Genomic DNA, 21,472 nt, shown 5'->3' with positions numbered 1-21,472 from the left:
CTCATTTGTAAGCTTGCACATTTTTAGTATTCAATAGTTACATAATTAGTATTAAAAAGTCATTTATAAACTGACGAACAACATATAAAAGTAAATATAAGTTATTAACTGACACTCTTATTTATCTTATTTTAAAATAATTTTATTATGATAATCTTTTATAAAAAATACTTATTATAGTGCCTGTATCAAAGATATTGCTTAACAGAAATTTGTTAAATAAATGAATGTAGCAAATTTTCATTTACAGAGCATTAATGCCAGAATTTGGATAATTTTTGTACTTTTCTTGTGTTTAAATCCTGGCTGGACTAAAATATGTCTGTTTTTTCCTTTCTCCCATTAATATCTCATGTCATGTTTGTGTAATTAATACAGATTATTATCCATAAATTTCAACAGTAGATTATTATTCATAAATTCCATATAGGCTAGTTCAGCTACATGCTAAAGTTAACTCGTAATCCCCTAAATCTACTCTAGAGTCTTTCACAGTCATTCACAGACATATTCAGAATAGCAGAACAATTGAGTTGCTTGGTGTCTACTTTCCCAGCTAAGGTTAACAAGGTGACATTGTGCCTTCTTGCTTCAGCTCTTTTACTGTAAACAAGTATCCTTTTGAGTGTCTACTTAGTGTCATTTTTTACATTTTTGTGCTTTTTGTTGGTCGTGTTCCTGTTTAAAATCACTCCCCACCACTTACGTCTGCCCTCAAGCATAGTGATGAAGAGTTATCCTGTTTTCCTTAGTGCAAGAAGGCTGTGATGTGCCTTATGGAGCAAATACATGTGTTACATAAGCTTCATGCAAGCACAAGTTATACTGTTGTTGGCCATGAGCTCAATGTTAATGAATCAAAAATATATTTTAAATAAGATGTATTTAAACAGAAACACATTTAAAATATGTTACATATTAAAGAATTCATGAAAATGTTGTGACCAGAGGCTCACAGGAGCCTAATCCTGTATTTCTCCCAGGAGCAATGATTCAGTAGTTGCTAATTCAGTGTTTAAGAGTACATGTAAAAACAACAACTGCAAATAATAAAAATTATCTATACCACTTGTAGTAGTCAACTCTTAGTAATCAACCTCTTCTTAGGGTTCACAGTGTAATGTAGAGATAATAGGTACCAGATTGGATTATATGACCTTTTGATGCTTTCTGATTCTCCTAATGCTCTTCTTGATGGAATTGAATGATCGGATATCTTAAGGCCAGCTTCCAGAAATAAGTTTGATCAAGTTTTCATATGGTATATCTGAATTCTGTTCATTCCCACTGCCTTTTCCATAACTATTCACACTCTAACAAGCAGTGAAACATCATTTGCAGAGACGGAATGAAAAGGTAATTTTTAGCTATGAAACGTGCTTGTCTCCAGGGGTCTCATCAGATGCTCAGTTTGGCTTTCACTATGCAGCAGCCAATCATTACAGGAAAAACTGTTACTCTTCCTAACCTTAAGTAACTTTGATTTTACCCTCTCATCATGAATTAGTACCTACCTAACTATACAGAGGGGAGTCTAAGATAAAGGAAAATGAGTAAAGTTAAAAAAGATTAGAAATGCTATTCAAGGACGGAGACAAAGAGATGCAGATTAACACAGGGTGAATTTAGATCAGAATGCTTTAATACAGTTGCTCAGTAAAGCTAAATCTAATTCTCATTGAACCCGCCCCCCCCTTTAAAGTATCTCCAACATTATATCAAAAAAGAGAGAAAGAGAGAGAGAAACTTCTTTCTTCCAACCTTGTTCAAGATTTTGCCCCCTTCCATTCTCTTTATTCTGTTGTGTGCATGGAATGTGATTTTTCTTATGGAAAGTTAAAAAACAAGAAATATTTGAGATCTGCTGGAAACACACACCTGCACAAAAAGATCGTTAATTTAGAGGAAAGAGTTCTAAACTCATAATAAAATGCTAGGTTCTAATTATCTGAAGATGGCAAATTGCTGGCTTTGTAGCATGGATGGATGGGTAGGTAGGTAGATATAGATGAGGTCCAACCCTATAATATGTTAATTCCTTCCGCTGTGGGTTTGCAGGCAAGTCTGGTTTAACTTATTTATGGTAGTCTTCACCTCAATACACCTACTGCAAGAAATAGTGTTACTATCAGGCTAAGAACTACAGAACAGAATGTGGATTTGTATATCCTCTTCTCCAGTCACACCATTTGGAAGACATCTAAGTCCTTTGGATTTACAATTAGAGAACAGCCAGCAACCCCTTTAATAAATACTATAGAAAGAGACCAACATTCAGTAATTATACCCAGTTTGGCCTCAGTGCCTGCTTTGCCTAAAATGATAATGCCCAGCAACATTTTCTCTCAAAAAAGATGTGTACTTAAAAGCCAGGTACAGCATAGTAGGTGATTTAAAGATAGGATGAATACTCTCTTGCCCTCCATGAGATGTATTGTCTTCATTGAAGACCAAGCACTCACTTGGCAGTTTGCTTTGGCAACAGAACTTTCTGAGAGAGAGAGAGAGAAAAAAAATGTATTGACAGAGGTGGTCACATTTCTCATATTTTGTCAGCTCTAGTAGTAAATTCAAGGTTTAAAATTTGTAGTCAAGTATGGAACTTTATAGAACACAATGTAAATGTCAAAGTAGACACCAGGAAAAATTATTTTTGCTTCTGTAGCCCTATCACAAAGGCAATCTCAGATTTAATAGTTATTCCAAGAGGAATGGGAGCATAAAGCTTCATTGTAAAACACAGTACTCTAACAAATGGTGGAAGGTTTGCAATTTCAATGCAAAGAGAGAACATAGTACTTCTTTGCCAAATATGTGGCCAATCATATTTAATTGAAGCTATTATTGCGGTGAGAAGAAATAACAATTTGACTTCTAGGGAGTTTTAATTGACAGTATTATAATATTTGTGCAGTGTACATCCACTATAGGAATAAAAGAAGCTTTTACAATTGCATACTGAAAAATGAAAGTATCAATAAAAGTTCTGTAAATCCTGGAAATAATAGTATAACAATATAGGTAGCTAAAGAACAATTTTCTTCACTACATTTACATAGCTTAGAGAAAAATAATTTTCATAGAAATATACTCATCATTTCTTTTCCTAAACCATCTTTTGCGATTTTCCTCATTCCCTCTGTATTCCACTATTTCATCGTCTTTTATTATTAAGAAGCAAAACATAGATGTATTTTTGCATTATGCTCTAGAATCTTATGTTTGAAATTTAATGGGTCATGGATTCTGCAGTCCTTGGAAAGATAGTCTTTAAAAAAGAAACAGGGATTTTTAGATATTACATACTTGCAGCCATCTGCTTAATATGTCATTTTCAATCATTGCTATAAAGGTGTGGAGAGTGTTATCTCACTTTGACTTCACTAACAGATACTTCAACATGCATTCGTTTTTTCCATCAGAGCCATTACTCAAGAAATATCAGTTGAAAGCATATAAACATGGCACTGTGAGAGGTAATGTGGAGGAAGCAATAGACACCTGTATCTGACAACATTCTAGTGGGGGAAGGAGACTTCCATAGAATGTTTATATAATTTCACTACAGACCGAGACATGTCCTGAGAGTCATGCGGGAAACTGTGTGAGATGGATTTCGATAGAAGAAATCAATATGAGCTCCATACAGGGGCTATATTAGAAAGAGGTAGAATTTTCACTTGAGTTAAGGTAAAATGTCCTTGGGGAAAAAGCAAAAAAAGTTTAGGACATACAGGGAGAATCCATTTAATTCGAAGTATAGATAAGTAAAGGGAGGCAGTAGGTGATAAGTATAGAAAAACACGTAGAAGCCAAAATAACACAATTCTTTAACATCAGATAAGGCAGTTTGAACTTTGTTTTATAGGCAATAGAGCATCACTGAAATTTTTGAACAAGAAAGTAATATAATCACAATTATACTCAGGATAGTATGGATTAAATAAGAAGTGGAATTGATATTAGAAGATTTAGGCATAAAGCGCAGAGAGGGTGATAAACTGCTGAGCCAGAATATTTTATATTTTAATTTTTCCTTAACCCCAATACTTGGATTTGCTGGATTTTACTAAGAATATATATAGTCACGTTGTTAAAGCTATGATCAATAATGTTTCTTTTTTAATTTCAGGTTTTTCATTATTCATATACTGCTTCATATGTGATTTACAACATACACACTAGGTAAGTTCTTTGATTTTCTGGTTTTCATGAGCAGTTGTGTTACTAAATTGTTGGTGTAGATATCACTTTGTTCATGTAAAAATATTCACTTTTTTCAAGGGAAGTTTGGGAGTTAAATCCTCCAGAAGTAGAAGACTCCGTCTTGCAGTATGCAGCCTGGGGTGTCCAAGGGCAGCAGCTGGTAAGCAGAGGCATTACTATGCACTGAACACTAATAATCATGGTTCTACAGAAGATGTTTACTGAAACCATTGGAAAAAAAACATAGGAAAACTTGTACTATAAAACGTGATGTCTTCTTAAGTCCTTTATATCTTTTACCTAATATTCCAACTTAAGAATATATTAAATTAACCAGTATTATTCTGTCAGTTAATAAAGACAAAAACTTATTAAGTAATATATGATTAAACTGCTGGTTTATAATGCAACCTAGAAGAGATTCAAGGTTACTGGGGCCTACAGCTGTGTAATTTCCATTTCATAATATTGCCAATTTTCATGAAAAATTAAAAATAAAGATTATTTTTTTCTTAAAGCATTGTTGAGGGTAAAAATTTTAGACAGAATTATTTAATATTCACTTGAAAGGATTTTTATTTTGAAATTGGCACAAACTCAAAAAGATAATTATTGATGTATAAAACAGTTTAGCAATATTATATACATATACATGTATATATACATATATACATATAGATAAATATACACATATACATACAAATATATACACACACATATACGTGTGTGTGTATACACACACACACACACACACACACACACACGCATATATATTAGGCAGAGTCTTGCTCTGTTGCCTAGGCTGGAGTGTGATCTTGGTTCACTGCAACATCTGCCTGCAGGTTCATGCAATTCTTGTGCCTCAGCCTCCAGAGTAGCTGGGATTACAGGCACATCCTACCACACCTGGCTAATTTTTGTATTACAGGCATGTACTACCATACTTGGCTAATTTTTGTTATTTGTAGTAGAGACAGGATTTCATTATCTTGGCCAAGCTGATCTCAAACTCCTGACAAATGATCCACCGGCCTTGGCCTCTTAAAATGATGGGATTACAGATCACTGAGCCCAGCCTGCAATATTATACTCTTGTATATATCTCATGGTGACCAAGTAAAGCCTTTCTCAAGTAAATACTGCTCAGGGAGTAGTATTGCTTACTATCATGTGCATGCTCAAATGTACTGAGCATCACCAAACTGATTTCTAGATTATTTGTTAAGTGTGTATACACCTACCAGCAACAATAAGACCTATTTTTCCAGACTTTTAAGTAATTACTCAAATGATGATACAAAATGGTATTTCATTACAGTTTTCTTAACATTTAGTATTTTCTTGAATTCTAATGAGCTCTAGAGACTTTTCATATGGTTACTGGCAATTTATATTTTCTCATATGTTAAATATATATTCATGTATTTGTCCAATCACATTTTTTATTTTTCTTAATTAAAAGGAACTCCTTATATGTCCTGAATATTAATACATCATTGGGTCTATCTTCAGTTTTTGGCTTCTCATACTCTTAATAACTCATTTCTATGAAGAGAATTTTTTAAAGAAATGTACTTATTATACTTTAAGTTGTGGGGTACATGTGCATATCATGCAGGTTTGTTATATAGGCATACACGTACCATGGTGGTGGTTTGCTGCATCCATCACCCCGTCATCTACATTAGGTATTTCTCCTAATGCTATTCCTCCCCAAACCCCCCACTACCTGCTATCCACCCCCAATCCCCCCACTCCCTGCTATCTCTCCCCAATCCCCCCACCCCTCAGGCCCCAGAGTGTGATATTCTCCTCTCTGTGTCCCTATATTCTTATTGTTTAGCACCCACTTATGAGTGATAACATGTGGTGTTTGGTTTTCTGTTCTTGTGTCAGTTTGCTGAGAATGATGGTTTCCAGTTTCATCCCTGAAAAGGACACGAACTCATCCTTTCCTATGGCTGCATAATATTCCATGGTATATATGTGTCACATTTTCTTTATCCAGTCTATCATTGATGGGCATTTGGGGTGGTTCCCAGTCTTTGCTATTGTGAACAGTGCCACAATAAACATACATTTGCATGTGTCTTTATAATAGAATGATTTATAATCCTTTGGGTATATACCCAGTAATGAGATTGCTGGATCAAATGGTATTTCTATTTCTAGATCCTTGAGGCATTGCCACACTGTCTTCCACAATTGTTGAATTTGTTCACACTCCCACCAACTGTGAAAAAGCATTCATATTTCTCCACGTCCTCTCCAGCATCTGTTGTCTCCTGATTTATTAATGATTGCTGTTCTAACTGGTGTGAAGTGGTATCTCAATGTGTTTTTGATTTGCATTGCTCTAATGACCAGTGATGAGGAGATTTTTTTCATATGTTTGTTAGCTGCATAAATATCTTCTTTTGAAAAGTGTCTGTTCATTTTTTTTTCCAATTTTTTGTGGGGTTGTTTGTATTTTTCTTGTAAATTTGTTTAAGTTCTCCTTAGATTCTGGATATTAGTCCTTTGTCATGTGGGTAGATTGCAAAAATTTTTTCCCATTCTGTTGGTTGATGGTTCACTTTAATGATAGTTTCTTTTGCTGTGCAGAAGCTCTGAAGTTTACTTAGATCCCATTTGTCTATTTTGGCTTTTGTTGCCATTGCTTTTGGTGTTTTAGTCATGAAGTCCTTGCCTATGTCTGTGTACTGAATGGTATTGCCTAGGTTTTCTTCTAGAGTTTTATGGTGTTATGTCTCATGTTTAAATCTTTAACCCATCTAGAATTAATTTTTTATGAGATGTAAGGAAGGGATCCAGTTTCAGCTTTCTGCATATGGCTATCCAATTTTCCCAACACCATTTATTAAATAGGGAATCCTTTCTCCGTTACTTGTTTTTGTCAGGTTTGTCAAAGATCAGATGGTTGTAGATGTGTGACATTGCCTCCAAGGCCTCTGTTCTGTTCCATTCATCTATATCTCTGTTTTGGTACCAGTACATGCTGTTTTGAATACAGTAGCCTTATAATACAGTTTGAAGTCAGGGAGTGTGATGCCTTCAGCTTTTTGTTTTTGTTTTTGTTTTGTTTTGTTTTGTTTTTGCTTAGAATTGTCTTGGCTATGTGGGCTCTCTTGTGGTTCTATGTGAAGGTTAAGGTGGTTTTTTCCAATTCTGTGAAGAGAGTCATTGGTAGCTTGATGGGGATAGCATTGAATCTATAAATTACTTTGGATCATTTTCATGATATTGATTCTTTCTAACTGTGAGCATGGAATATTTTTCCATCTGTCTGTGTCCTCTCTTATTTCCTTGAGCAGTGGTTTGTAGTTCTCCTTGAAGAGGTCCTTCACATCCCTTGTAAGTCATATTTCTAGGTATTTTATTCCCTTTGTAGCAATTGTGAATGGGAGTTCACTCATGATTTGGTTCTCTATTTGCATATTATTGGTAAATAGAAATGCTTGTGCTTTTTGTGCATTGATTTTGTATCCCGAGACTTTGCTGAAGAATCTTAACAGCTTCAGGAGATTTAGGGCTGAGACAGTGGGGTTTTCTAAATATACAATCATGTCATCTGCAAACAGGGACAATTTAATATCCTCTCTTCCTATTCAAATACCCTTTATCTGTTTCTCTTGCCTGATGGTGCTAGCCAGAACTTCCAATAGTATGTTGAGTAGGAGTGGTGAGAGGGCATCCTTGTGCCAGTTTTCAAAGGGAATGCTTCCAGCTTCCAGTTTTTGTCCATTCAGTATGATATTGGCTTGGGTTTGTCATAAATAACACTTATTATTTTGAGAAATGATCCATTGATAACTAGTTTATTTATTCAGAGTTTTTATCATAAAGGGCTGTGAATTTTCTCGAAGTCTTTCTCTGCATCTATTGAGATAATCATGTGGTTTTTGTCTTTGGTTCTATTTATGTGATGGATTATGTTTATAGATTTGTGGATGTTGAACCAGCCTTGCATCCCTGGGCTGAAGCCAACTTGATCCCAGGTTTAGAAAACTAAAATTTTCTTTTTCAGTTGCGTCTCTTCCGGGTTTTGGTATCAGGATGATGTTGGCCTCGTAAATGATTTGGGAAGGATTCCCTCTTTTTGTATTGTTTGGAATAGTTTCAAAAGGAATGGTACCAGCTCCTCTTTGTACCTCTGGTAGAATTCAGCTATAAACCTGTCTGGTCCTGGACATTTTAGTTAGTGGGCTATTAATTGCTGCCTCAACTTCAGACCTTGTTACTGGTTTCTTCAGGAATTCAACTTCTTCCTGGTTTAGTCTTGGGCGTGTGTAGGTATCCACGAATTTATCCATTTCTTCTAGATTTACTGGTTTATTTACATAGAGGTGTTTGTAGTAATCTCTGATGGTAGTTTGTATTTCTGTGGGATTGGTGGTGATAGCCCCTTTATCATTTTTTACTGCATCTATTTGAATTTCTTCTCTTTTATTTTTTAATAGTCTGGCTAGTGGTTTATCTATTCTGTTGATCTTTTCGAAAATCTGCTCCTGGATTTATTGATTTTTTGAAGGATGTTTTGTGTCTCTATCTCCTTCAGTTCTGCTTTGATCTTAGTTATTTCTTGCCTTCTACTACCTTTTGAATTTTTTTTTATCTTCCTCCTCTAGTTCTTTTAATCATGACATTAGGGTGGCGATTTTATATCTGTCCTCGGTTCTCTGGTGGGTATTTAGTGCTATAAATTTCCATCTAGACACTGCTTTAAATGTGTCCCAGAGATTCTGGTACTTTATATCTTTATTACCATTGGTTTCGAATAACATATTTGTTTTTGCCTTCATTTCATTATTTATCCAGTAGTCATTCAGGAGCAGGTTATTCAGTTTCCATATAGTTGTGTGGTTTTGAGTGAGTTTCTTAATCCTGAGTTCTAATTTGATTGCCCTGTGGTCTGAGAGGCTGTATGTTATGATTTCCATTCATTTGCATTTGCTGAGGAGTGTTTTACTTCCAATTATGTGGTCAGTTTTACAATAAGTACCATGTGGTGCTGAGAAAAATGTATATTCTGTGGTTTTGGGGTGGAGAATTCTTTAAATGTCTATTAGGCCTGCTTGGTCCAGATCTGGGTTCAAGCCCTGGATATCCTTGTTAATTTTCTGTATCGTTGATCTGTCTAATATTGACAGTGGGTTGTTATAGTCTCCCACTATTATTGTGTGGGAGTCTAATCTCTTTGTAGATTGTTAAGAACTTGCTTTATGTATCTTGATGCTCCTATATTGGATGTATATATATTTAGGATAGTTAGCTCATGTTGTTCCATTAATCCCTTTATCATTATGTAATGCCCTTCTTTGTTTCTTTTGTTCTGTGTTGGTTTAAAGTCTGCTTTATCAGAGACTAGGATTGCAACCCCTGCTTTTTTTCCTCTCTCTCTCTCCAATTGCTTGATAAGTATTCTTCCATCCCTTTATTTTGAGACTATGTGTGTCTTTGCACATGAGATGGGTTTCCTGAATACAGCACACCGATGGGTCTTGAGTTTTTATCCAATTTGCCAATCTGTGTCTTTTGATTAGGGCATTTAGCCCATTTATATTTAAGGTTAATATTGTTATGTGTGAATTTGATCCTGCCATTTTGATGCCAGCTGGTTGTTTGCCTGTTGGTTGATGCAGTTTCTTCATATTGTTGATAGTCTTTACGGTTTGGCATGCTTTTGCAATGGTAGGTACTGGTCGTTCCTTTCCATGTTTAGTGCTTCCTTCAGAGCTTTTGTAGGGCAGACCTGGTGGTGACAAAATCTATCAGCAGTTTCTTGTCCATAAAGGATTTTATTTCTCCTTTGCTTATGAAGCTTAGTTTGGCTGGATATGAAATCTGAGTTGAAAGTTCTTTTCTTTTAGGATGTTAAATATTGGTCCCTACTCTCTTCTGGCTTATAGGATTTCTGCCAAGAGATCCGCTGTGAGTCTGACGGGCTTCCCTTTGTGGGTATCCACCCTTTCTCTCTGGCTGCCCTTAGCAATTTTTCCTTCATTTCAACCCTAGTGAATCTGACAATTATATACCTTGGGGTTGCTCCTATCAAGGAATACCTTTGTGGTGCTCTCTGTATTTCCTGTATTTGAATGTTGCCCTGCCTTGCTAGATGGGGGAAGTTCTCCTGGATAATATCCTGAAGAGTGTTTTCCAACTTGGTTTCATTTTCCCTATCACTTTCAGATACACTGATCAAATGTAGATTTGGTCTTTTCATATAATTTCATATTTCTTGGAAGCTTTGTTCATTTCTTTTCACTCTTTTTTCTCTAATCTCGCCTTCTTGCTTTATTTCATTGAGTTGATTTTCAGTCTCTGATATCCTTTCTTCTACTTGATTGATTTGGCTATTGAGACTTGTACATGCTTCACCAAGTTCTCCTGCTGTGTTTTTCAGCTCTATCATGTCATTTATGTTCTTTTCCATGCTGGTTAATATCATTAGCAATTCATCTAACCTTTTTTCAAGGTTCTCACTTTCCCTACATTTGGTTAGAACATGCTCCTTTAGCTCGGAGAAATTTGTTATCACCTACCTTCTGAAGCTTGCTTCTGTCAATTCATCACGCTCATTCTCCGTCCAGTTTTGTTCCCTTGCTGGTGAAGAGTTGTGATCCCTTGGAGGGGAAGAGGCATTCTGTCTTACGGTGATTTCAGCCTTTTTGCACTGGTTCCTTCTCATCTTAGTGGATTTACCACCTTTGGTCTTTGAAGTTGGTGACTTTTGGATGGGGTTCCTGAATGAATGTCCTTTCTGTTGATGTTGAGGTATTTCTTTCTGTTTCTGTTTGTTAGTTTCCCTAACAGTCAGGCCCCTCTGCTGCAGGTCTGCTGGAGTTTGCTGGGGGTCCACTCCAGACCCTGCTTACCTATGAACCACCTGTGGGGGCTACAGAACAGCAAAGATTGCTGCCTATTCCTTCTTCTGGTAGCTTCGTCCCAAAAGGGTATCTGCCAGATGTTAGCCAGAGCTCTCCTGTATGATATGTCTCCCAGTTAGAATACCCAGGGATGGGGGGTCCAAGGAGCCATTTGAGGAGTCAGCCTGTCCCTTAATGGAGCACAGGCACTGTGCTGGGGGCTGCGGGCAGGGACGTTTAAGTCTGTTGAAGCAAAATCTACAGCCACCCCTTTTCCCAATTGCTGTGTCCCAGGAAGGTGGGGGCTTTGTAAGTCCCTGATGGGCTGCGGTTTTTTTTTTCTGAGATGCCCTGCCCAGCAAGAAGGGAGTCTGGAGGCCTTGCTCCACCCAGCTACTGTGTAAACTTCCCAGGGGCTTTGTTTACACAGGCAGTGTTGAGTCTGCCTACCAGAGCCTCAGAAATGGCAGGCACCCCTCCCCGACCAAGGTCGAACATTCCAGGTCAAGCTCAGACTACTATGCTGGCTCTGCCAATTTTCAGCCAGTGGATCTTAGCTTCCCAATCTTCGTAGGGGTGTGACCTACCAAGCCAGCTCACTTGGCCCCCCTGGCTTCAGCCCCCTTTTTCAGGGGAAATGAGTCGTTCTGTCTTGCTGGCATTCCAGGTGCCACTAGACTAAAATGGCCACCCAGTTTTGTGCTGCAAACCCAGAGCACTGACATTGTACGTGCCTGAGGGAATCTCCCGGCTGCGGGTTGTGTAGACTGTGGGAAAAGTGCAATATCTGAGCTGAAGTGCTGAAGTGTCCGGAAAAGTCCCTAATGGCTTGCTTTGGCTGGGAAAGAGAGTTCTCTAGCCCCTTGCACCTCCCAAGTGAGGCTATGCCCCACCCTTCCTCAGCTTGCACACCTTGGGCTGTTCTACTGTCTAATCAGTTTCAATGAGGTTTCCAACTGGTACATCAGTTGGAAATGAGGAGATCACTCATCTTCTGGTGTGCCCTCACTAGGAACTGCAAATCGGAGCTATTCCCATTTGGCCATCTTGGTGGAAGTCATGAACAGAATTTTTTAATGAACAGTATTTTTTAATAAATGAAACCTGATTTATCAAATCAGGCTGATTTGTACTTGTTGTTATTTAAGAAATCTTTACAATGAAACAATAGTTCTCTAGAATTTTTCAAGTGGGCCTTCTATGTATAGGTTCTTGATCCATCCATCTAAAATTGCATTTTTGGATGTGGTATTATATCACTATTTATTTTTATATTTGTTTAATATTGCCAACAATTGTCCTGACCCCTTTTATTGACCACCTCATTCTTTAAATACTCATCTGCAGCATTTAGCTCCACATATGAATGAGTCTTCCTCTGGCTCTTTTTTTTTTTCTCCAGGTGGTTTGTCTACTAATGTCCTAAGACAACAGTGTCTTAATTAAAATAAGCTTTACTATCTTACAAGGCAGTTTCATATGCTGATTTTGACTCTTCTTAACTTTTTAGCCTTTCATATAAATGTCACAATTGTCTTTCATGTTACATGGTCACTTTTAGAATTTTCAATGGCATTATTTTGAATCTATATGTCAAATTTGGAAAATTAACATCTTAGTGATACTGAATCTTCAATCTAAAAAATTTAATATATATATTTAGTTATTTAAGACTTAATATCTCAGTCAAATTTCACAATTTTATATCTAAAAACTTGCACTTTATCATTTTGGTCACTCTTTTAAATGCCTACATTTCTTATTTTATAAAAATGTTTGCTACTGGTAAATAGAAAGGTACTCATTTGTTTTATATATACCAACCTTGCTACACAAAATTATAAATTCCAAATAATTCTGTGTAGACTATTATGCTTTTTGTTAATAATGACATTTTTCTCTTCCATTTTCATTTTTATAATTTCTATGTCATTAAAATCCTTCTGCACTAGTTAACCTATGAATGTAACCAGGTCTGGTAGGGTTTTTTTGTTTTTTGTTTTTGTTGGAATACTAAAACATTGATTCTATTATGGCTTCTGGATTAAGTTTTACAGTTATTTTTTAGTTAGTTTTAGTTAGTGACTCAAATTGATTAGCCATGCTTTATGGCTTAGGATTTTTAAAAAAATGCTTTTTATGTGATGGATAATTTTATATATTTTCTATATGACAGGTATAGTGATGTGTATGTGCCTACTGGATCAATCTTAATAATTATTTTTTTAAGATTTATATTTTTTACTAATTACAGTGGATACATGATTATTTTTCTTTAGTTGTCTATCAGTCTTGCATTACATAATTTGAACTATGTTGTAAAGAGTACAAATATTATAAAATGATAAATACATCTTTCTATTGAATTCAAATTTTTTATACCTTAATCAATATATTTACCATATTTATTTTTAATAATTCTGATTGGGTAACCCTAACTCTAACCTTTAACTAATTCTTTGAATGTAGTTTAGAATCCTCTATGTTTTTTAAAATTTGAATTGCTGTTTTAACAACAGCTGGTTGGGTAAGTTTTTCATTTCCTGCAAGCCGCAATTTCCTCATCTATAAACATAAATATATATACCATCGTATCATTGTGATAATTATTTTGGAAAATGTGACTATTTTTCATAATAAGATGCACATAACTATTATTTATATCCTGTTTTATAAATCTAAATATATTTCTTAAGCTGATTAGTGAAATAGGGAAGTTGTAATAGATATTTCCTATCACAAGAAGGCTACAGAGTAATACACTGTTGTTAAATAAGGTTTCCTTTCATTGCAAATATTCTGGACCCTCAAATATTCAAAGAAATCCTACAAAGAACCCTGCATTTACTGTCATTTCCATACTGTATGGTTGAATAATTTAGTAAATAATTATGAAGAAAATACATTAGTGATTTAAAATGAAAAATGTCTGCAATTTTCCAGATACCATAGATTATGGACATTATGTTTGCTTTTATCTTGTAGATATTTAGAAAAATTAACAAACTATGCATTTAATCTACTGTAGCAGATCTCTCTATAAATCCATCCCACTATTATATTTCTGAAAAGTGGCAGCAAAATCTGAACAGAATATGGTAAATATGAATGTGCCAGGTTTGATTTAGATAAGGCATGCAATCAATCAAACATTCATAGACAGTGGTGAGTGGACACCAGGAGGTGGCAGGCGCTCTCATACTGCCTGTTTCACTCCTATGTTGTGAACAATAGAGCTGGTCCATGGGGCCAGAAGGAAGTTTGCAACAAACAAAATTCCAGAACAGACAAACCCAAGACAACTTCACCTTTTGTCCAAATTACTGAGCAGTATTTTGTCCAAAATACAAAATACTTGAACAGTATTTTGGAAAATCTTTTGTACTTTGGTTGGTTTTAAATGACCCTCTTATTCTTCATACTTGAGAGCAACCAACACCTATGACAAAATAATAGCACTTTGATACACTCAATGAATTAATGTTAATTGTATGCATTTTCTTTGTTATTGATTGCTTATTTTTAGTATATTTAAGCCAATTATGAAAATACTAAAAAACGTATAAAAATTATAGGTTACTTGATTGAAGCCATATTGCAGGTGATTACATCCTGGTTCCACTGCTTACTAGCTGTTGATCTTCAGAACGTTATTTAATTTTGATATGCCTTACTTTTTCTCATATTTAAAATGGCAGTCTTTTTCAATAGTGCTGTTCTGGTGTTTAATGTATTAATACAGCTCTAAAGCACTTTGGCCTATAATAAGTATTTTGTAGGTGTTCACTTTTACTATTATTAAAAAATATTTTTTTCATATGAATTTAAACATCTTAGGGAATTTTAGTATTACTAGTTTTGCGGAGAATTAAGCTTAAGTTTTCTGTAATGTCATTTTTCAAACTCCTTTGGGGAATTCTTAAGAGAAATTTTATATTTATCAAGTTTATCTTTTGCTTGCATGCAAACATAAATTTAAAAAAGTAAAAGGACATATTTCTACAAATCGCCAATGGTCCATTTCATATAAGTATGGCATGCTTTGTCAATATTTGAAGCCATTAGCAAACTCAGCAATATGATTTATTAGAGATGAGTCATTATAATAATTTAATTTGTTTTGCATTAAATAAATTAAGGAGCCTTGTAGTGTTTACTAAGGATAATTAATTATCCTTCATTTTCAGCTTCTAATCCTATTTGCTGTAAAAGAAATTCCTGGTTTTATAGAAGAGAGGCAAGGGATTGACATAATTTATGGATGAATAGGATCTAAGTTAGAACTCAAAATATTTAGGAGAATTTTCAGTAGCACTAAGTATGAGTAAAGGCAATTTGGATCTGTTGAAATTTGTGGAAAAATGAACCTGAAGCAATAAAGAGTGCATTATTTGGAGAAGGTGGTGAGTAGACCACTTTAGCTGTAATAAATGTTTTATTGAAAAGAAATGGTTTGGGGAGAGGAGTCTGGGAATTATAGTGGAATGAGAAGCACCAGGAATGTGTTTTTCCATCCAGATAACAATTGCTGCAGTAGACACGTAACTGTTGTGAACTCTAGTCTTTTGAAAGCGTGTAACTTTCACGGGAAGGCTTAAATGAAAGTTTGTGGTTAATTTTAGTTGACTTGAACTCTTAGCTCAGAAGCAGCTGCCTATCTTTGGCCCCCAGTCCCATGACAGGCAGCTGTGCTTCTGTTCCTGGAACATACATGCATCTTGCAGGAACCAGGGTGGACAATAAAGGCACTGGGTTGCAAATAAGTCAGGATTTGTGTTCTTATTGCTTATTGCCCCTTCTGATTATGAAGTTGCGGATATGGGGGAAGGCAACTATTTCACATCCTTACAGCCTTGTAACAAGCTTCTCTCCCTCCAGCTGAACTGAATTCTGAGGTGTTTAAAAGGTCAGTGCTCGTTCCTACTCTTCATGTTTTTATTTTTTGGAGGATGTCAGCCATTAAAGATTAAGACATTCAGAGGCAACTGAATATATGGAAGAAATTAGCAAGTCATCATGCATGCACAGGAAAGATGTAGGCTTACAAAAGACTCCAAAAGACTTTAAATTTTCACCTGAGGCTGATCCTCAGCATAAAGGCAGCATACAACAATTACAAAAGAACCAAGATAACAAAACAAAAGCAAAAGCAAAATAGCAAACCATGCAAAATGGGGATGTATTAGTCTGTTCTCATGTTGCTAATAAAAACATACCTGAGACTGGCTAATTTATAAAGGAAAGAGATTGTAATGGACTCAGAGTTCCACATGGCTGGGGAGGCCTCCAAATCGTGGTGGAAGAGAAAGAAATAGCAAACTGTTACAAGGCAGTGGGCAGAAGGGCATGTGCAAGAGAACTTCCCTTTATAAAACCATCCAGTCTCATGAGACTTATTCACTATCATGAAAACAACTTGAGAAAAACCTGGCCCCATGATTTAGTTACCTCCCATCAGGTCACTACCACGACATGTGGGGATTATTAAAACTCAAGGTGAGATTTTGGTGGGGACACAGAGCCACATTATATCAGGGGAATCTAATTTTCAGAGATATCAAAATTATTAGAAAAATTATTAGAATCAAATGTCTGATTTTCGACAACAACAAAAATTGTAAAGAATACAAAGCAATAGAAGTATAGCCAATTCAAAGGGATAAAAGACCCAACATCAAGAAGTAATGGAAGTCATGGAAAATATCAAGAATATGATAATATAAACAAAATGGAAATCCAAGAGAGAGAGAGAGAACCTAAAAAGTCGCCAAATTAAAAGTTCTAGAACAAAAACTTACAATAACTGAAATAACAATTTTACTAGAAAGTCAAGATATACTTGAGTAAGCAGAAGAAAGAATCAGTGAAATTGAAGATAAGACAACTGAAATTATTGAATATTAGGAATATAAAAAATGAAAGACTGAAGAAAAATAAACAGAACCTAAGGTACCTGTGAGATACCATCGAGTGGGGCAGCATATTGATTGTGGGAATGATAGAACTAGAAGAGGGAGATAAAGAGGTAGAAAAAAATATTTAAAAAAATTAGCAGCCCTAAATTTGATGAAAGTCATTAGTATAAATAACCAAGAGCTCAAAAAATTCCAAATAGGATGAACTCAGAGACCCACACCAAGACAAGTTCTAGTTAAACTGTTGAAAGACAAAGAGAATTTTGAAAGCAGCCTGAGGGAGGTTGCTTGTCACATACAAGATATCCTTATTAGCAGATTTATCATGAGAAACATAAGAAGCCACAAGGCAGTGGGGAGATGTGTTCAAAATGCTAAAAGAAAAACAAAACAAATCAAAACCTGTTAACCAAAAATTTCAAATCTGGCAAAACTGTCTTTTAAAAATGAGGGAGGAATTAAGATATTCTGAGATAAAGAAAAACTGACAAGAGTTTTCCACTAGACCTGCCCTGCAAGAATTACTAGTGAGAGTCCAGCAGTGTGAAATGGAAGTACACTAAGCAGTAATTTGAAGCCTTATCAAGAAGTAAAGATCCCAGTAGAAGTAAACACATGCGCAATTATAGAAGTGTATGTTATTGTGACAGTGATTTGTAGCTGCACTTTTTGATTTCTACTTAATTTAAAATGCTAACATATTTAGAAAAATTCATCAAAAAGCTAATATTATTTTAACTTTAATTTTTATTTAACATTTTGTTTTGGACACAATTTAAGCGGACGAATGCCTTAAAAGTGTATTAGTTATTCCTTTTGGATGTAGAGTATACAAGTATGTAATTTTGTGACTTAAATAACTGAGGGAGTTGAGGATGAAACTATAAAGGAGCAACATTTTTTAATGTTATTGAAGTTAAGATTGCATAAATTCAAATTAACATTATAACTTTATGATGTAATGTGTAACTGCCGTGGTAACAGCAAAGAAAATAATGATTGAATACAAACAAAAGGAAGGAAATTAAAATGGAATTAAAACATTTTACTATAAAAAATTAAACTCAAATGACAGTAATATAGAAAATGAGGGTCACAAAAGATATAAGATATATAGAAAATAAATATAAAAATGACAAAATCAAGTTATTCCTTATCAGTACTTTAAAAATAAATAGGTTAAATTCTCTAATTAAAAGATAGAAACTGAGAAGATACATTTTTAAAAATAACATGATTCAACTACATACTTTCTATAAGAGGCTCACTTTAGATCCAAAGACACAAATAAGTTCAAAATAAAACAATGGAAAAAGATATTTTATGCAAGCAGTAAACAAAATAAAATAGGGGTGGCTATACTAACATAAAAATAGACTTTAAATCATAAATAGTTTTGAGAGACAAATCAATGCAGCATGAAAATATAACAATTCAAACATTTGTATACCTAATAACAGACCATCACAATATATAAAGTTAAAAATGGGTATAATTGAAGGGAATAATATATATTTCTACTATAATAGTTGGTGACTTCAATACTCTACTTTCCATAATGTCTAGAAAAATTGGACAGAAGATAATGAAGAAAACAGAGGATTTAAAAAACAAAGTAAGCCAACTAGACAAACAGATATATACAGAACACTCAACCTAACAACAACATATACTTTCTTTCAAGAGCATATGGAAAATTCTTCAGGATAGACCATACGTTTTGCTACTGTTAAGCCTCAGTAGCTTTTAAAAAGTTATCACACAAAAGATCTTCTCTGACCACAATGGAATAAAGTTAGAAATCAATAACAAAAGAAAAACTGAAAAATGTATACATGTGGAAATTAGAAAACATACTCTCAAATAACCAATGGGTTAAATTAAAAATTACAGGAAAATTAGAAAATACTTAGAGATAAAGTAAAATGAAAGCACAACATACCAAAATGTATGGGATGCAGCAAAAACTGTGTAAGCAGAAGGCAGCTATATATGCTTACTGCTGTGGAATGAATGGTGTCCCACAAAATTTATATGTTGAAGCCCTAACCCCCAATGCGACTTCATTGGCTTGTTGGGGATAAAAGTTGTAGGAGGTAATTAAGGTTGTACAAGATCATGAGTGGGGCTTTAATCCAATAGGACTGGTGGCTTAATAAGCAAAGGAAGATCTCTCTGTCACTCTTTTTTTGCTCTTGCTTTCCCTCTCACTCTTGCTCTTTGTCTCTCTGTACATACTCAAAGGAAAAGTGATGTAAGGGCAAAGCAGCCATCTGCAAGCCAGAAAGAGAGCTCTCACCAAAAATGAAACATGTTAGAACCTCGATCTTGGACTCCTTAGCTTCCAGCACTGTAAATAAATATATTTCCATTATAAGCCACAACGTCTTTGGTATTTTTATGGAAGCCTGAGAGGATTAAGACACTTACATTAGAAAACAAAAAAGATCTCAAATCAACAACCTAATTTTACTACTGAAGGTACTAGAAAAAGAAAAACTAAACCTAAACATAGTAGATATTAAAAAAATAGAAAATTTAAAAAAACAGAGAAAATCACTGAAAGCAAAAGTTTCTTCTTCAAAAAAAATCAACTAAATTGACAAACCTTTAGTTAGCTGGACTGAAAAAACAAGAGAAGACTCAAATTACTAAAATCAGAATTGAAAGTGGGGATATTATGATCGTTTCTACAGAAATAAAAGGGATTATAATAGTACTATGAGCAATTGTACACTAATAAACTGGTTAATCTAGATGAAATTAAGGTATTCTCCAAAATTCAAAACTTCACAATGGAATCTTGAAGAAATAGAAAATCTGAATACGCTTACAGTTGCTATGGATATTGAATCAGTAATCAAAAACCTCCTGGCCAAACAGTTCTTGACCTGATGGCTTCATCGGTGAATTCCACTAAACATTTTTTAAAAAAACTAATATTTCTCAAACTTTTCCAAGAAGTCAAAGAGGAGAGAGAGCACTTCCTAACCCATTCTATGCCAGCATTACCCTGATGCAAAAATCTATGCATGATACAAAAAAACCCTATAGATCAATTTTTCTTAGGAACATTTATCTAAAAGTTCTCAAAAAAAAAACAAAAACTAGTACAACAAATTCAAGTGTGTAAAGAATTATACAATATAGCTAAGTGGGATTCATTCTTGAAATGTAAAGATAGTTCAATATATGAAAAACTGATCAATATAATTGTATTAGTCCATTCTCACATTGATATAAAGAAATGTCTGAGACTGGGTAATTTACAAAGAAAAGAAATTTAATTGCCTCACAGTCCTGCAGGTTGTACAGAAAACATAGCTGTTGAGACCTCAGGAAACTTTTACTCATGGCAGAAGAGAAAGCCAGAACATACAGCTTCACATGGCTGTAGCAGGAGGAAGGGGGTTGGAGGTGCCACACACTTTTAATCAAACAGATCTTGTGAGAACTCACTCATTATCATGAGAATAGCACAAAAGGGATGACACTGCCATGATTTAATCACCTTCCACCAGGCCCCTCCTCCTGTATTGGGGAATACAATTTGACATGAAATTTCAGTGAGGACACATATTCAAATCTTGTCAGTAGTATACTACATTAATGAAATTAAAGAAAACACATAATCATCTCAACTGATACAGAATAAGCATTTGAAAAAATTTAACACCCTTGTATGATTAAAAAAAAAAAAACTCAACAAACTAGAAATAAGAGAAAAGTACCTCAACATAATAAATGTCATGTAAGCAAACCAAACTGTGATCATTATACTTAATGGTCAAAGACTGAAAGCATTTTCTTTGAGATAAGGAACAAGGCAAGGATCCTTGTTTTTGACACTTGTATTCACCACAGTACTGGAAGTCCTACCAAAAGCAATTAAGCAAACAACAAAAAAAATTCAAATGGAAAGAAAAAATAAAATTATGTCTATTTATAGATTACATAATTTTATTTCTTTAAAAGCCTAGAGTCCACACACAGTCTTTTAGAACTAATAAATACATTCAGCAAAGTACTAGAATAAAAAGTCAACACAGAAAAATCATATAAATTTGTAAGTCTATATAATAACCCTGGGCAATCTGAAAGGAAATAAAGAAAACAATTTTATTTACAATAGCATGAAGAAGGATAAAATACTAAGAAATTAACTCGGTCAAATTGGTGAAAGACTCATACAATGAAAACTACAAAACATGTCTGAAAAAAAATTAAATGACACATAGTAAGTGTAAAGGCATCTCATGTTCATGAATTGGAATCTTGTTGTGATGTCAATATGCCCAACACAATCTACAGATTCAATTCAATCCCTATCAAAATTCAAATAATGTCTTTTTTGCAGATATAGAAAAGCCTATCCTAAAATTCATCTAAAATTTCATAGGGCTTCAAATATTCAAAACATTCCTAAAAAAGAAAAAAGTTGGGCCGGGCGCGGTGGCTCAAGCCTGTAATCCCAGCACTTTGGGA

The 21,472-nt window shown here is 34.7% G+C and overlaps 1 protein-coding gene across 3 annotated transcripts in view; it reads left to right on the top strand.

Annotated features, from left to right (window-relative positions):
* Positions 1–21,472, top strand: part of DPP10 (dipeptidyl peptidase like 10) — a 1,433,428-nt gene that overhangs the window by 1,285,982 nt on the left and 125,974 nt on the right. For all 3 annotated transcript variants that reach the window (XM_032250727.1, XM_032250726.1, XM_032250725.1), the window contains exons 6-7: positions 4,133–4,185; positions 4,285–4,366. In XM_032250727.1, coding sequence (XP_032106618.1) covers positions 4,133–4,185; positions 4,285–4,366 — 135 coding nt within the window. The remainder of the gene's footprint in view (positions 1–4,132; positions 4,186–4,284; positions 4,367–21,472) is intronic.

This window comes from Sapajus apella, unplaced genomic scaffold, assembly GCF_009761245.1.
Source record: "Sapajus apella isolate SASKATOON/1434 unplaced genomic scaffold, GSC_monkey_1.0 scaffold72, whole genome shotgun sequence".
Classification (NCBI taxonomy): domain Eukaryota; kingdom Metazoa; phylum Chordata; class Mammalia; order Primates; family Cebidae; genus Sapajus; species Sapajus apella.
The sequence above is the reverse complement of the archived record's forward strand: the minus strand, read 5'-3'. Positions and strand labels throughout refer to the sequence as shown.